General features: G+C 45.1%; 2 protein-coding genes across 14 annotated transcripts in view; one reads left to right on the top strand and one right to left on the bottom strand.

Annotated features, from left to right (window-relative positions):
- Positions 1-13,046, bottom strand: part of LOC484933 (zinc finger protein 791) — a 47,322-nt gene that overhangs the window by 20,599 nt on the left and 13,677 nt on the right. For 3 of the 12 annotated variants that reach the window (XM_038567171.1, XM_038567175.1, XM_038567174.1), the window contains exon 1: positions 8,296-8,635. The exons of 4 other annotated variants lie outside the window; for them this stretch is intronic. In XM_038567171.1, the coding sequence (XP_038423099.1) occupies positions 8,296-8,298 (3 nt within the window). In that variant the 5' untranslated portion in view covers positions 8,299-8,635. Of the gene's footprint in view, positions 1-678; positions 1,850-8,295; positions 8,637-13,046 lie in introns of those variants that run through there. 5 more of the 12 variants (XM_038567173.1, XM_038567172.1, XM_038567170.1 and 2 more) reach the window with 4 other exon arrangements.
- The window catches only part of LOC484934 (zinc finger protein 709-like), a 38,281-nt gene continuing 33,754 nt past the window's right edge, over positions 8,520-13,046 (top strand). Inside the window, exon 1 of one of the 2 annotated variants that reach the window (XM_038567181.1) lies at positions 8,520-9,122. The gene's annotated coding sequence lies outside the window, so the exon portion shown is untranslated. The remainder of the gene's footprint in view (positions 9,123-13,046) is intronic. The other variant, XM_038567182.1, reaches the window with a different exon arrangement.

A 13,046-nucleotide genomic window follows, 5' to 3' on the forward strand; every position in this document is an offset into this window, starting at 1 on the left:
TCCACAGCACCAAAAGAATTTAGACAGTGTCGGGGCTGCTGAGAGGGACAACAGTTACTTCTTTACCATGTCAAGGCGGGAACGAGCTCCAGATTACCAAATAATTTTTCAGAATTAAAAAAAAATATTTTATTGATTTAATTGAGAAAGAGAGACAGATAAAGTACAAGAAGGGGGAGGAGCAGAGGAAGAGGGACCAGCAGACTTCCTGCTGAGCAGGGAGCCCAACATGGGGCTTGATCCCAGGACTCTGAGATCATGAACTGAGCCAAAGGCAGACGCTTAACTGACTGAGCTACCCAGGTGCCCCAATCTTTAAGAATGTAAACAAGGTGCCAGGGCCTCATATCATATATATGGCAATGACCTGTCCCTCTTTTAGGAGCTCTTTTTATTAAAGTTTTTTTTTTTAAAGATTTATTTATTCATTCAGAGAGAGCAAGAGAGAGGCAGAGACACAGGCAGAGGGAGAAGCAGGCTCCACGCAGGGAGCCCGACGTGGGACTCAATCCGGGGTCTCCAGGATCACACCCCGGGCTGCAGGCGGCGCCAAACCGCTGGGCCACCGGGGCTGCCCTATTAAAGTTTTTATATCCCCAAAATCCTCAGCAGAGGATGTCATTAGTGTAATGTTACACCTATGCTCCTGGAGCAAGGTGGATACAGTTCAGATCCTACCTGCAGAGATGGTGTGCCCTGGTTGTGGTGTGGAGGCTCCCTGCAGATAACCAGGTAAAGGTGCATCATGTCACTTCAGAGGTGAAGGCCGACTGCACCCGACAGGCTGTTGAAACAGGCACTGAACAAAACACACTTGATCCAGTCTGTGATGGTAAGATGTTTACCTGCTGCTGAATGGATGGAGCTGGTAATTTCCGTAATGGTAGGGACTGAGAAAAGGGGCTTATTTGGCTCAAACATAGCACCAAGGTTGCAGTAACCCACTCTGAGCTGTCATTCATTCTTTCCAGATTTAAAGAATAGGCCAAATAAGGCTGCAAAGGGAGAGCCAGAGGGAATAATCACTTCTTCATTTAATATGTGGTTTTCGGGGATCCCTGGGTGGCGCAGCGGTTTGGCGCCTGCCTTTGGCCCAGGGCGCGATCCTGGAGACCCGGGATCGAATCCCACGTCGGGCTCCCGGTGCATGGAGCCTGCTTCTTCCTCTGCCTATGTCTCTGCCTCTCTCTCTCTCTCTCTCTCTCTGTGTGACTATCATAAATAAATAAAAAAATATTAAAAAAAAAATAATATGTGGTTTTCAATCCTTCAAGACTCTGTTTAACATTGGGCCAGATTAAGTAATTTAACTAGGGTGTGTGTGTGGTAAGATCAGTGGGGTCCCATTTTGTCAGTATAATTTAGAAGTGCCAAAGACAAACTAAAATTTAATTCATGATACCAACTGGGTTTTAGCCTTTCTCTGTTCAGTATGGGATAATTAAAGACAATGGGTGTTAAGACCATGGGGGAAAAAAAAAAAAAGACCATGAGAGATTTTTAGGTAAGACCACAGTTCTCATGGTTAAAATGAGACATGCTTATTTGTCCTCTGTATTATATTCAGCAACTCCCTTAAGATTATCAGGTGTATCCTGCTTAAGTAGAGTGGGATCCCCAGCTTTAACTGCAAGTTGAACCTTAATATTGATTATTTGTATAAAGGTTCCTAAATGAATATGTTATAGCAGATGGCAAGATTAATTCAGAACACATGCTGCAGAGGCCCAATGCAGGAAGGAGTGTACTTATCTTTTTTTGTTGTTGTGTAAATACTCTTAGTAAATGTTGAATTTTCTATTGGTCAAATTGTAGACCTTGGTTTTGAGACAGGAAAACTGAAGGGACTCTGTGAAAAAAAAAAAAAAAGGCTTTTTTTCTTTGCTCCTTTTCCTGCTTCTATTCTTGCTAGTACTTGCAGCCCTGCCTTACACATGTCTTTTTTTTTTTTTTTTTTTTTTTTAAAGTAGGCTCCAACACCATGCTTGAACTCATGACCCTGAGATCAAGACCTGAGCTGACGGGATCCCTGGGTGGCGCAGCGGGTTGGCGCCTGCCTTTGGCCCAGGGCGCGGTCCCGGAGACCCGGGATCGAGTCCCACATCGGGCTCCCAGTGCATGGAGCCTGCTTCTCCCTCTGCATGTGTCTCTGCCTCTCTCTCTGTGACTATCATAAAAAAAAAAAAAAAAAAAAAAGACCTGAGCTGAGATCAAGAGTCAGAGGCTTGGGGTGCCTGTATGGCTCAGTCGGTTAAGGGTCTGCCTTTGGCTCAGGTCATGGTCCTGGGGTCCTGGAATTGAGCCCCACATTGTCAGGTTCCCTGCTCAGTAGTGAGTCTGCTTCTCTCTCTCCCTATACCCCTACCCCTGCTCATGGTTTCTCTCTCTCTCTCTTTCAAATAAATAAAATATTTTTAAAAAATTTATTTATGATAGTCACAGAGAGAGAGAGAGAGGCAGAGACATAGGCAGAGGGAGAAGCAGGCTCCATGCACCGGGAGCCCGACGTGGGATTCGATCCCGGGTCTCCAGGATCGCGCCCTGGGCCAAAGGCAGGCGCCAAACCATGCGCCACCCAGGGATCCCCATCAAATAAATAAAATCTTAAAAAAAAGTCAGAGGCTTAACCAACTGAGCCACTGAGGTGCCCCCTTACATATGTCTTAATATATGTCCTCCCTGTAAAGATCAAGGAGTTAATGATTTCACTGAAGTTTTCCAGCACAATAGATAACATCTAAGGAGTGACCTGGAGGGGTCATCATATACCTTCTCAAGACCACTGATTCCAGATACTTTGTCGCCAAGTCACCTGGCTCTAGGGCATGAGTGACTTATGGAAGACATCAGAGCACTTATCCTTGTTGGACCAGTTCCCAGATGCCTGAGAAGACATGCTGTACACCAAACCACCATTCTCAATAAAAACTCCAGACCCCAAAGATGAGACTCATTCTTTTCCTTTCTGAGTCTCCCAGATGCTCCATCTGAATCTGCTCTCCCTCTGTATCTTCAAAAAATTCTGCTCTCACTTCTTGCTGGCTTGGATTTGATTTCTATCCTGCATGTAGCCAAGGACCCTCTTGGCTGATCCTGTGGGACCCCCCTCTGGGTCCTGAGAGCGGGCCTCTCTGTATCAGTTTCTTTCTTTCTTTTTTTTTTTAAAAAGATTTATTTATTTATTTATTTGTTTGTTTGTTTGTTTGTTTTGTTTATTTATGAGAGAGAGAGAGAGAGAGAGAGAGAGGCAGAGACACAGGCAGAGGGAGAAGCAGGCTCCATGCAGGGAGCCCGACGCGGGACTCGATCCCGGGACTCCAGGATCACGGCCTGGGCCAAAGGCAGGCGCTAAAACCCCTAAGCCACTCAGGGATCCCCCTCTGCATCAGTTTCAACATTTTTTTCTTTTGCTTCCTCTCCTGTTTTTTATTTTGTTTTGTTTTGTTTTCCAATCACTGGATATACTTCAGGAGAGGGAGTATCCTCTCTACCCTGGTATTTATATGTATTTTTTCCTGCAGAGAGCCTCAAAGGAGTGCCATCAGGGTTAGGAGCCTCCCCCATGACAACTGGATGCTTTATAGGGTTTAAGGACCCTGGACTTAACTCAACTTTGAACTAATCCCTTTGCTGTGCCACAGGGAGTCCTTGAGTGTTGTTCCCTAAACTTGAGGCTTAGGATCTTTGCTGCAGTAGAGGCAGGGGTAGCAGTAGCATCAGAGGGACCTAAGGGTCCCGGAGCCCTCTGCGGCCAGGGGTCTGGACTCAGCCTACCATCTACTGGGTGCCTCTTACTCTGTTTTCTCTTTCTCTAACTAAATGATTGCTCTTTCAAGACTGACCACCTGATGGGCCCTCCTTTTGCACAGGATATAGTCTCCTGGGCCACCCCACCCTCAGGGATATGGGGCCAACCCAGCCTCTGTCACAGCTTCACCCTAACACAGATATAAACCAGCAAATACATCTACCAGGACCACTTTAAGGAGGGCCTCAGTCTTACACGCCTTCTCTCAAATACCTAGGGATTCTGTAAACTGCCAACTCTGGTAGGCTGAACACAGAACTGAGGCTTGGGAGGGTCACCAGTGCGACACAGGGGGAGGGCAGCACTGGTGACAGCAGGAGCTTCTAGCAAGGAGCCCCCCCAGAACATGCTGCCATCAGGCATCAGAGCAGGTGAGCAAGTCAGAGCAAGAGAAGCAGATCCACAGCATAGCAGTCATGTCTGGACAAGGCTCACGGGGGCCAATAATTATGGTCACCTGAAGGGATGTGGTTCCATGCTGAGACTGATATCAGTGTGGCACGGGGACACACATACACATATCAAGATGGTAGGAAAAGGTTTCAAAATCACATAATAAAGGTCTCTGGGGGAGGGAAGGGCTGGCCCCCCAAAGCAGCTCTCAAATGGTTTCAGAAATCAATGAAAAGAGCCTGATATGGGGTTCATTGTGGCTGGGGGATAGGGTGGGGCAAGAATTCTTGCCCAGGGGCAGGGGCCTGTGTGATCTGAATCTCTTGCATCTTTGGAGGAGATAGATACCGCTCAGACTTTCTCAGCTTGATCAAGTAGTGGGAGGCATAAGAGAAAGAGGGAAGGAATAGGTTTAAACTGAGCAAACAATCAAAATATGAAATCTGATTGCTCATACAAGTAGAAAATTGTGGTTAAGAAAAACATGCATTTGCAAGTGGTTGTTTTCATATAAAGAAACATTAACAGGATGCTCAAGAAACAACCAACACTTATTTTTTGGGGGGTGGCTGGAGCAAGAGCTCTGGAGTGGACCAGGATATTCTGGTACTGAGTCTCTTTAGACTGTATTTTAGATACTTTTGCTAATCTTTGCATTATTATTATTTAAGGTAAACAGTAATATATGTATAAGCCATACTTTTTAATAGCCTTTATTTTGAATGATCTTACTTTGCTTTTTAAAATCTAATCAGTTTTTAAAAGAGCAATCATTCATTCATTCATTCATTCATTTATGAGAGACACAGAGGCAGAGACACAGACAGAGGGAGAAGCAGGCTCCCTGCAGGGATCCTGATGTGGAACTTGATCCTAGGACGCTGGGATCATGCCCTGAACCAAAGGCAGACACTCAACCACTGAGCCACCCAGGCGCCTCTCAAATTTCTTTCTATGTAGAACCCCTTCTAAGATTTTATCCTTTATTTATTTGAGAGAGAGAAAGCATAAGCAGTGGGAGGGGTACAGGGAGAGTGAGAAGCAGACCTCACACTACTGAGCAGTTAAGCCCAATGTGGTCTTGATCCCAGGATCCTGAGATCATGACCTGAGCTGAAGGCAGATGCTTAACCAACTGAGCCACTCAGGTGCCCTAGATTTCATCTTTTTAAACATGAACACTTATGGGGCGCCGGGGTGGCTCAGCTGATTGAGCGTCCAGCTTTTGATTTTGGCTCAGATCAAGATCTCAGGGTTGTGAGACTGAGCCTGGGGTTTGGCTCCACCACACTCAGGAGGGAGTTTTTTTGATATTCTTTCCCCCTCTCTCCGCCCTTCCCCCTGTTCGTGAGTGCATTCTCTCTAAAATAAACAAATCTTTTAAAAACTAAACATGAACAGTTAGAAAAGTTTAAGCCATAAAAAATAAAAAACTTAAAATTTCTAACTAGTGTAACAGGAGGCATCCTGGTTTCTCCTTACAACTCTTACTGACAGGTTATTTTAAGATTAAGTAGCATATTATAATGCACTATGGAATTGGCTCTCATCCATTAAATGTATTAGAATTATCAAAGATTTATGAAAGTTTTAAGTAGTTTTCCTCATATCAATTAAAGCAGAATTCATTTGCCTTACACTTTAACAGTATTACAGTATTCAAACTTCCAAAGCTCTCTCTAGGGGCATACACGTAAAAAACTGACCTCAAATGTAACATTTACCTGAGAACCTCAAATACATCCATCTCACATCTTGAGACTCTTTTGCCTAAAGGGAATAAATATTCTGTTTGGTCCCAAGATTCCTTATCTTCCATTGTATCTTTAAATCAACCTATACTTTTAAAGTCTAAGAACTAAAAATTTCATGCTCCTGTAAAGAACAGTATCACAAATGGCTAAGGGAAACTACATAAAGTTAAGAGCTGCAACATGCAATATACAAACATATACAAGGAAAGAAATACAAATATTTGAATCAGGTGAGATAAGCAATCTGCTCCCCACAGTTCAGAAGGAAGACTCACATTCCCGGCTTGTGGTCTAGACCTGTTGGGATGCAACCCCTGGAGTCAGGGTAGAGTTTTAGGGGGGTCACTTGAGCAGCCACAGGAATGAAGTCTGGGTACTACACACATACCTCTCAGAGTCTAATAGAAACATTCTTCTCTCCAGGTTCAAGTCTCACAAGTCAGGAAACTATTGGCCAGATGCAATTTAAGGATCTGACTCAAAAGAACTCCAAAATTCACAAACTCTTTGTCCAGAAGATATAACTCCAGACCTTCACAGACTTTCTCAATGTACAAAACTACTCTAAGTGCACCTACACTGTAGACGCAGAGCTCAAGCCTGTATCTAAAAACAGACCCAAGAAAACCACAATTACAATCTCAGAAAGAGCAACAATGGCCTGTTCCCTAATCCTATCCCCCATGGGCACCCCCAGCTTTCCTTGGCACTGTAGCTTCTCTCAGTTCCGTCTGTGGTGTCTGAGCAGGTAGGACACCTGGAGGGGGAGGGTCTTTATTAGCAAGAACGAGGAGGCCTTCAAGTACTTCCCTTCATAGGCTCACAGGGGTCCTTACCTTAGAAAACTGACCTCAGGCTTCTGCTTCCTACCAAGCTGCTCTGAACCACCACTAATGTTTTATTTTTTAAAAATATTTTATTTATTTATTCATGAGAGACAGGGAGAGGCAGAGACACAGGCAGAGGGAGAAGCAGGCTCCCTGCGGGGAGCGCAATGCAGGGACTCCATCCCAGGACCCCATCCAGGACCCTGGGATCCTGACCTGAACCAAAAGCAGACGTTCAACCACTGAGCCACCCAGGAACCCCACCACCACTAATGTTTTAAAAGTGATAAGCCCATTCATTGTTTGGACAAAATCACTTAAATCCAGTGTTTATGTGTAAGGGAGGGAAAAAAAATTGTAGGGAATTCTTATACTTCAACAAAAAAACATGGAAATATCTACTCCTCTCAAAAAATATTAAGCATGCCAGTTAATTATTACTTCCATGGCAAGAAATTGTTTGCAAACAATCATAATTGAACACACTTCTTGGTATTACAAAGTCTAAGTCCTCATAATTGCATTTGAAATCACCTAAAAGGACAAACCTCTATGTTACCATACCCAATCATAGAAAGAAAAAAGGCAACAAAATTTTTAATCAATGTAATAATGGAATTTTTTTCCCCTAAAACTCACCCCTTTCTTCCCTCTTTGTAAAATTTTGTACTTTGGAGATTTACTGGTTAAATACATTTTAACTTAACTGAAAAATGCAGGCTTAAAGAAGTTGAATAAAATCACAAACTCAGGTAGGGGCAAGACTGACAGGTGACAACACTGAGGCAAGTCTCCAAAGAGGAACCGCCACCCAAAGGACTTCCCATAGGATGTTGGTGCCCAGGAAAGATTTTGAGAAGAGACGCAAAGGGATATCATATGACAGATTCCAGGTGGTTACTGTTGGCTCTCCTTTTATGTAAAATATCCATAGGCCAAAAGATAAAATTTAAAAAGAGCCATTCATGGCTCTGTGGATAAACGGTAAAACAGTGCGTAATTTGAAATGCATCACGGAGAACAAACGGTTAATGATGATGCTATGAACTGGAGAGGAAAGATGGCGTTTCGGAATGCAGGGAAAGATCTGGAAATTTAGGCATTTGCTGCCAGTCCTATGAAGAGCTGGGCTGGGGGCACAGGGCCGTAGCTTTGAACCCTTCTCTCCAAACGTTTGGAAAAGTGAGGGGAAACCGGGCCCCCCGGGAAGAGAGGGATGGGGGACCCACAGACCACAGCACCGCCCGCGCACGAACCCGGGGGACCGAGGCACGACTGTCCCCTGACGACCCTCCCCGCGGTCATCGCCCGACCCAGGGAGGCGCGGCCGCGCAGAGACGGGGCAGGACACGGGGGCCCCGGCGGCCGGCCGGACCCCGCGCTGCGTGCCGCGCCACCAGCGGCCTCGGGTCCCCAGACTCCAGAGTGCACCGCGGGGAGGCCGGGTCCCGCCACGGCCGGTTCCAGCCGGTCCCACCGGCCCCCGGCCCGACTCCTGGCCCCGCACACTCACCATCGCTCGCTCTCTGGGGTAGCGGGTCGGCCACCATCCGATTGCCGCGGCCGGCGGGGGTCACGGCGCCCGAGGCGGCGGCGGCGCCTCCCGGAGCCTCTCAGGGCGGCGAGAGGTGATGCGCGGCTCCGCGGCCAGCAGCGACGGCACACAGTCCCCGCCGTCCACAGCGCGTCGCCCGCACGTACGGTTCCGGCGGCTCCCCGGATTGGACGGTTCGCGAGGCCCCGCCCCCGCCCGCCTGACTGACAGCGGGCCGGAGGTCACGTCTTTGAGGCGACCTTGCTTGGCCAGTGGGCTGCAACCTGTTCCCGCCCAGGACGACGCTGCCTTGGACCCGAAGGCCGCCAGGCCACTCGCGCAACCGTGACCCTTCGTCACAAACACGGACAAAAGTGACCTCACAGTGCGTCATAATGATGATGGTTCCATTTTGATCTTTGACCATCGTCCCGCAGGGAGTCGTCTGCCCACCGCGACCTCCCAACCCCACTCTTTGTATGGAAAGAGTCTCGCAGTCCTGGGGCACTTAGCTTCGTGGGAGGTGTGAGCCCCACAGTCCTGGACCAGGCCCGAAGCCTCGGGTGCTCGCATGTGAGAAACATTGCGGCAAAAAACCACCCGAAAACCGAAAACCGGTCAGTGTGATTCCCGTGATACTTACCTGTTCAGAGGTCAAAGAAGAAAACTGAAAGAACACTGCTTAGTGAGAAATAATCCACGGTAAAGGTATCAAGGATAAACAGCGTCAGGACGGTGGTCATCTGTGGGGCAGGATGGAGGTGAGCCAGACCGGGGGACGTGAGGAGACTCTCACTACTGCCCAGGTTAGGAATCTTGATGACTCCGAGGACGATTATATTAGCAAATCCTACCGCAAAATATTTTGTACATTCTTTCCTCAGTATATTTGATGATGGAAAATTTTTAAGAAGTAATTAAGGTTGAAAAAGAACAAAATTCATATGTTCATTTCTTCTGTAATATGGCAATGTGTTTTCATTTTCAGCTTTGGCAGAAAAAATTGGTAACAAGCCAACTGTCTATATGGAAAGAATGAGTTACATAAACTCATCATCATATGTACTTAAAAAAAAAAACCCGAAGGTATCAATATGAAAAGACCTGGAGGATTTATCAACAGAATAAGCCAAATATACTGCAATGTATATTCGATGTTACCTTTTCTGTAACCTGTTGAGACAGGTGGTTTCCCACCACCCCTTCCCCACCAAGGTTTGGTTGAGTAGTGGAGACAAAAACACACTACTAGGAATAGATGAAACGGGTTGTTAGTTTCATAAGGGAAGTTTCTGGGGGAGAACAAGGCAGGCCTCTCAAGCAGGTTGGAAATCCCTTGACAAAGCAAGGAAAGGAGACTGGCCTGTATTTTTATTGAGGTTGGTTGGAGGGTGGCTAGGGTGAGAGTTTGTGCACATGGGTAGGGACTTCTGCGATTGACTCTCTTGCCAGGGCTAAAGCTGAGCACCCAAGCTTTCTTATCACGTTGTACAGACGCAGAACACAAAGGGAAGGGGAAAGATATGACTTTAAAGTAGTTGGCTATCAGATAATAGAAAAAATATATATTGCTCTCTATCCCAGATTCCTGGCACTTGTAAATTCCTAGGGATAAGAGCAATAGGAGCCAGTCTTGTTTGGTCTTTGACTCTGTCTTGGGCACAGAGCTCCTGAAACCAGGTAAATTTATACTGATAAAAGCACTAGGAGCATCTTTTGTTCTAATGAGGTGACTCAATGGGCTCCTGGATGGGGGCTGGTCACAGAAAGTCCAAGCTATGATCAGGAGCTTGGAATTTTTAGGCCAACTGCCCATCCCCCAGAGAGGAGGAAGGAGCTGGAAATTGAGTTAATAATTCATCCTGTCTAGGAAGGGGTGCCTGGGCAGCTCAGTCAATTAAGCCTCTGACTCTTAGTTTCAGCTCAGGTCATGATCTCAGGGTCCTGAGACTGAGCCCTGCATTGGCCTCCATGTTCAGTGAGGAGTCTTTTTGAAGATTCTCTCTCACTCTCTGCCCCTCCCCCCTGCTTCTTTCTCTAAAATCAACCAATCAATCATTTAAAAAAATGATCATGTCTACATCAGTAAGCTTTCATAAAACCCCAATAGTATGAGGTTTGGAGACTTTTGCAGGTGGGAGACTACATCCATGTACTGGAAAGGTGGTATACCCCAACTCCATAGCGTCCTTCCAAGAACTCTCTACACACCCCTTCATCTGGCTGTTCATCTGTATCCCTTATCATATTCTTTGATAAACTGGTAACTGCAAGTGTTTCCCTGAGTTCTGGAATCTGTTCTATTAAGTTAATCAAACATACGGAGGGGATTGTAGGAACCTCTAATTTGTAGCAAGTTAGATGGAAGTTGTGAGTCACCTTGTTGGGACCTGCAACATGTGACTGGCATCTGAAGTGGGGTGGGAGAGGTCTTGTGGGACTGAGCCATTAACCTGTGGGATCTGCACTATCTACAGGTATATACTATTAGGACTGACTTAAATCACAGGACACCCTGCTGGTGTCACAGATGTGGGGAAAACCCCTCACACATTTGGTGACCAGAACTGTCAGAATAAGTAAAGTGTTCTGGCTGAATAGAAAGGAGATATAGAGGAGAAAAGAACTGAGTGTTCTCTGCTCAGGTATAATACTGGGTTTTCTCAACATATCAATAGTCAAATATTTAAAAATGGAGTCAGACTTCTGGTTTCTTCTCTGGCATGGAAGGAGTTTAGGTGACATTTCTATCCTTACCAAAAAAGCAAGCAAACTTAAAACCAATGATTCTTCTTAGATCTATAAAAGAATTAAGGTCACAGTACAAACTGCTGTCTCTGCAAAATTGGAGAGGCAGAATAGTAGCCATTTTGAAATATTCCTACAGTATTTTGTTCTTCTTAACAAGATCTGTCCTCAGAAGACTGTTTCTCAAGAATCACACAGGAGTAGGGAGGGAATAGCCAACTTGAGATACCTCCAGCCTTTCTGCCTGACCTAAGTTAAGGGTGTAGGGGAACTTAGATACACTTGTAAGATTCACAGGTCATTTTTCACTCCTCGCAGTCAATGTGTTGTATGTTTTTCAAAACCATTTCTCCAACTCTAACACCAACCAGGTGGCCTAGAATTCAATCCAATTCTAACACTCACCAGAGTTAACATCAGACTCCACAGCTTAAGGACACAATCCTACAAAATGGCCCCCACATCAGATGCCAGCTGTAAATGGGAGGCCCAGCTCTTGGAGTTTCCTTAGATACACTCCTATGTTTGTTAATTCAGTAGAAACACTATTAGAATACAAGCTCTTTACTTATTATTATTGATTTATTATAAAAGGTACAAGTCAGAAACAGCCAAATGGAAGAGGTGTATAAGACAAAGTAGGTAGGAGAGGTAGGGAACTTCCATGCCTTCACCAGATACAACACCCTCACACTACATTGATGTTTTCACCAATTTAGAATCTCTCTGAATCCCAAGGTTTAGGGGTTTTGGTGGAATTTCCTTACACAGATAGGCATAACTGATGAAATCATTGGCAGTTGGTGAATAACTCAATCTCTAGCTCCTTTCCAATCCCCAAAGGCTGGAGACTGGGCTAAAAATTCTAAGCCTCTAATCAAATCTTGGTCTTCCTGGCGATCAACCCCAATCCTGAAGCTGTCAAAGGGCTTACAGTCACCTCTTTGAATATAAAATGCTCCTATCACCTTTCTCACTCAGAAAGTCCAAGGGTTTTAGACAGTCTTTACTAGGAACTATGGACAAGAAAGACATTTTTAGGAAATGCCTGGTTGATTCAGTTTGGTGGTGCACGTGACTTTTGATTTTGGGGTTGTGAGTTCAAGGCCCACAGTGGGTATGGAGCCTCCTTAAAACATTTTTTTAAAAACTGATATTAAAAAAAATAAATAAAATAAAAATAAAAATAAAAAACTGATATTTTCTTTTTTTTAAAATTTTTATTTATTCATGATAGTCACAGAGAGAGAGAGGCAGAGACATAGGCAGAGGGAGAAGCAGGCTCCATGCACTGAGAGCCCGATGTGGGACTCGATCCTGGGTCTCCAGGATCGCGCCCTGGGCCAAAGGCAGGCGCCAAACCGCTGCGCCACCCAGGGATACCTGATATTTTTCTTATACCAAAGGTCACAGCCAAGAGACACATGCTCATTACAATCCTGAGACCAAATCAAGGCTACAGAACACTTCCTCTCCACCCACAATATTCCATTACATCAGGATGACACCCATTTAATAACAGTGCAATAAACTGAAAGAACTGTACATTTCAGAATTTATTTTAAGAAGTCTCTACAATACCCCCCAAAATGACATAGATGACAAAAGCAAAGACATTTGAGGGTATTTTAGCCTTTGACAGCTACAACAGATAGTAAACACAGCCTAAACACTAGTCAGGTAAACATGAACCCTCAAGCTAAGGACCTATATACTTTGGTTCCTTTTTCACAGTACATGACTGGTAACAACAAAAATATTAAAATAGACAATTTGAAGACATAGTACAAGTAAAAGAACTTGATTCAGATGTAGCAGGTATGTTGCAATTGTTAGACCAGAGATATAAAATAACCATGATTAATGTGCTAAGTGCTTTATTTTTTTTAAGATTTTATTTATTCATTCATGAGAGACACAGAGACAGAAAGAGAGGCAGGGACACAGGCAGAGGGAGTAGCAGGCTCCATGCAGGGAGCCCG

The sequence above is a fragment of the Canis lupus genome, chromosome 20 (assembly GCF_011100685.1).
Source record: "Canis lupus familiaris isolate Mischka breed German Shepherd chromosome 20, alternate assembly UU_Cfam_GSD_1.0, whole genome shotgun sequence".
NCBI classification, from domain to species: domain Eukaryota; kingdom Metazoa; phylum Chordata; class Mammalia; order Carnivora; family Canidae; genus Canis; species Canis lupus.